General features: G+C 38.8%; 1 protein-coding gene across 1 annotated transcript; it reads left to right on the top strand.

Annotated features, from left to right (window-relative positions):
* Positions 1–2,524: 2,524 nt before the first annotated feature.
* Positions 2,525–3,232, top strand: LOC132637412 (uncharacterized). The gene is made up of 2 exons (XM_060354501.1): positions 2,525–2,846; positions 2,931–3,232. Exons 1-2 carry the CDS (start codon positions 2,525–2,527, stop codon positions 3,230–3,232), a joined length of 624 nt encoding a protein of 207 aa, XP_060210484.1.
* The last annotated feature ends 257 nt before the right edge of the window (positions 3,233–3,489 follow it).

The raw sequence follows: 3,489 nt of genomic DNA, 5'->3' as shown, positions 1-3,489 counted from the left end.
AAAACACAACATGAATCAAGCACAGATTCATTAAGGTATGTGACTGACCAAGTTGGGCATGGATCATGTTCAAACAGACTGTGGACTAACAGCTTCTAAGGAGTACCTCTTAGGACAGTTTTCACTTTAAACAGAGCTTATAGGAATGCCAGGTTCAAATACAGAAGACTAGTTCATTATACCCTATTCTATAATTCATACATATACTCCGAATCCTCAAGGTAACAAAATTCACACATAAGCTCAAAACAGGTTTATTTCTTATGTCCTCTAGTCTATTTTACTCAGATAAGCAACAACATAAAGGCTGGCTGATTGCACTGTCATGCTTAACCAAACAGAATCAAATCATGTTTGAACCTTACTACACGATAACCCACCAACTGATCTCATTATGGTAGTATATTAATACAGGATATATATCTAATCTGTATAAATCGTGCTCCGACAATGCTTGAAGCATGTTTAAATTAAACAGACCAGGCTAAGACCTAGTCATGATAAACAAACTAATTACCTTAAATCTACTGAACAACAAATGATACCAACAAATCAACTACCAATCTGGAAACTAAACCACATTAAACAGGAATATCTAAACAATTTAACTACTTAAAACGAAACCAAACTAACTAAAACAGGAATATGTGTAATGCTACCAAGCCAAGCTAAGCTGAAAATAAGCCACTGAAATAGCAATCATGAATGAATACATAAACACCTACTGAGCTACCAGACTGAAATTAATTGACTAAAGAAAAGTTGTTTTCATGCTTAAGCAAACTAAACTGAACAATCATACCTAAACATGCTTGACCACATAAACAGGCTAACACAGAAACATATTTAACTAAACCTGAATCGAACTTGGCATATAAACACAAGAACACATCTTGACTGCTAAACAGAAATTAACTAAACAAAGAAGAGTTGTTTACCCTTTAAGTAGACCAAAACTAAATTATCATACATAAACATGTTTTACCACATAAAACAGACTAACACAGAAACAAATTTATTTATCGAACTAGAATAACTTAACTAAAACTAACATACTTGAATTATGGAACAATAAACCAAAAAATAACACAGAACAACAAAGACGCAACAGAAATAAAAAAAAATAATGGAGAATTACCTTCTTCGGGCGTAGCGAAGTGAGACCTCGAATCTTTGATCTACTTCGAACACTGCGAGTCCCGAATTCGTACACACTCGAATCCAAACAGAGACCAAAGGGGTAAAACAAAACGACGATATAGATTATTTTTTTTGATATCGGAAACTTAGGGGGAACTTTGCGACTCCGACTTCGAACCCTAATTTCTAGGGGATTTCTGCGGCTAAAACAAGCTGTTCTTGGGGAGATTTTATGAATCAAAGATCCTTTCTTTTTTGGGGTAATTTCATGAATCCAAAAATCCCCCTTTAACAGATCCCAACCCACCGCTATTTATAGGGTGGATTCGGGTTTCCGTTCGAAAGAAGGAGAGAGAGGAGCGGGGGGACAAGGTCGAAGTGGGGAATAGGAAGGCGTGGGGTGGCAGAAGCGTGGGGGGGACAGGGCGGAGTGGGGTGACAGCGGTGATGAAGGAGAAGAGAGGGAGTGAAGGAGAGAGAAGGGAGCGGGGAGGGTGTATGCGGCGCAGGTAAAGAAAATGAAAGGAAAAGAGGATTAGGTAAAAAATAAATGGATTGGGCCGGGTCGGGTAATGATTTAATGGACTGGGTTGGCTGAAAATATATGGGCTGGGGTATTTAAAATGTGGCTAGGTAAATTAAAATGTGGACTGATTTATGAATTGGTCCGAAAATAGTATGGGTTGATTGGGCTACTACGTTTAAATAAAAGACCTATTTAAATAACTTGTGTTAATATAAAATATGCAATTATTAGTGCTCAGATAAAAAATGGCGTTGTAATAGCCGTGCAATAATATTTCAAAAATTCACAGTAAATAAACACTATTATTTAATTATGCAAAGATAAATGCGATGCGTGTGCGTAAGCTGGTAAAATGATGAAATGATAAAAATTGTGAATTATAATAATAATAATAATAATAATAATAATAATAATAGTAATAATAATAATAATAATAATAGTAATAATAATAATAATAATAATAATAATAATAAGTGATAAATGATGATGATGATAGCTAGTAACTGTAATAGAATAATGAAACGCCGGTATTGATAAGAGGCTAATAATTATAGTAAAAAATACAAATATATATTTTTAATTTTCCAAAAATATTAGAAGCGTAAACAGGTATTTCGAAGAAGAGGCGGGACAAAATTGGGTGTCAACAGCGATAAACGAGCTGAGCTCCCGTCAAACAGTTGAGGCCTGTCTTTTAGAAGTGACGCTGGGAGTTCGGTTAGCAATAAAGACGTACCGAGGATATCGGAATACAACTTCAACATCAATACCTCGGACCTCGTCTTGGCTATCGGCTATATCACGGAGGCTAGATGGCCAAGGCCATTAAGATCCGACCTGAGTCAACGGGACCCAAACATGGTGTGTGAGTATCATAAGACACATGGGCACAGAACTGAAGATTGTCGCCAGTTAAGGGAGGAGGTGGCTCGTTTATTGAAAAATTGCCACCTTCGAGAATTTATGAGTGAACGAGCCAAAAACCACTACAAAGAAAGGGAGAGTCACAAACGAGTTGAACCGGTGGAACCTCAACATATGATCAATATGATAATTGGGGGAACAGATGCTCCACGAGGTTCGGTCATGAAAAGAACAAAGGTCTCAATTGTACGAGAAAAGCGCACCCGGGACTACGTACCCGAGGGCTCTATCTCCTTCAGTAACGAGGATGCAGAAGGCATCATTCAACCGCACAATGATGCATTGGTAATTTCTATCCTTATTTTTAAATCACAAGTTAAATGTATTTTGATTGACCCAGGTAGTTCAGCCAACATCATCCGTTGGAGAGTGGTCGACCAACTGAGGCTGCTCGACCAGATTGTGCCGGTAGCCCGAGTACTCAGCGGGTTCAATATGGCCAGCGAAACTAGGAAGGGCGAAATGTCTTTGCCGGTTAACATTGACGGCACCATACAGCAGACGGTGTTCTACGTCATCAAGGGAGATATGAAGTATAATGCTTTGCTCGGTAGACTATGGATTCATAGCATGAGAGCAATACCATCGACACTGCATCAGTTGTTAAAGTTCCCAACTCCGGAAGGGATAGAAACTATCTGAGGCGAACAGCCCGTAGCAAGAGAAATATTCGCGGTCGAGGAAGCCCCTCTTTTCAAAGAATCCGGATCAAAGAGATGAAGAATCAATCGAAGGAAAGGCCACCAAATAGCAATTAAAGAATACGGGTTCGGAAGCAGAGCAGAAGGAAACGGACCTGGTTGATGAAGAGGGCGATTTCGACGTGCCTAGATCATTTGTATCACCGGATGATTCGGATGCAACCAAGTCTACCGTAGAGGAGCTGGAGCAAATCATCT

The sequence above is a fragment of the Lycium barbarum genome, chromosome 4 (genome assembly GCF_019175385.1).
Source record: "Lycium barbarum isolate Lr01 chromosome 4, ASM1917538v2, whole genome shotgun sequence".
Classification (NCBI taxonomy): Eukaryota; Viridiplantae; Streptophyta; class Magnoliopsida; order Solanales; family Solanaceae; genus Lycium; species Lycium barbarum.
This window is presented reverse-complemented; position numbering and strand designations above follow the sequence as displayed.

Bases quoted from the DNA above. Each gene is read 5' to 3' on its own strand.
- LOC132637412 (XM_060354501.1), top strand. From the start codon at position 2,525: ATGGTGTGTGAGTATCATAAGACACATGGGCACAGAACTGAAGATTGT. The intron at 2,847-2,930 runs GCATCATTCAAC...TGATTGACCCAG, and splicing joins CAGTAACGAGGATGCAGAAG to GTAGTTCAGCCAACATCATC.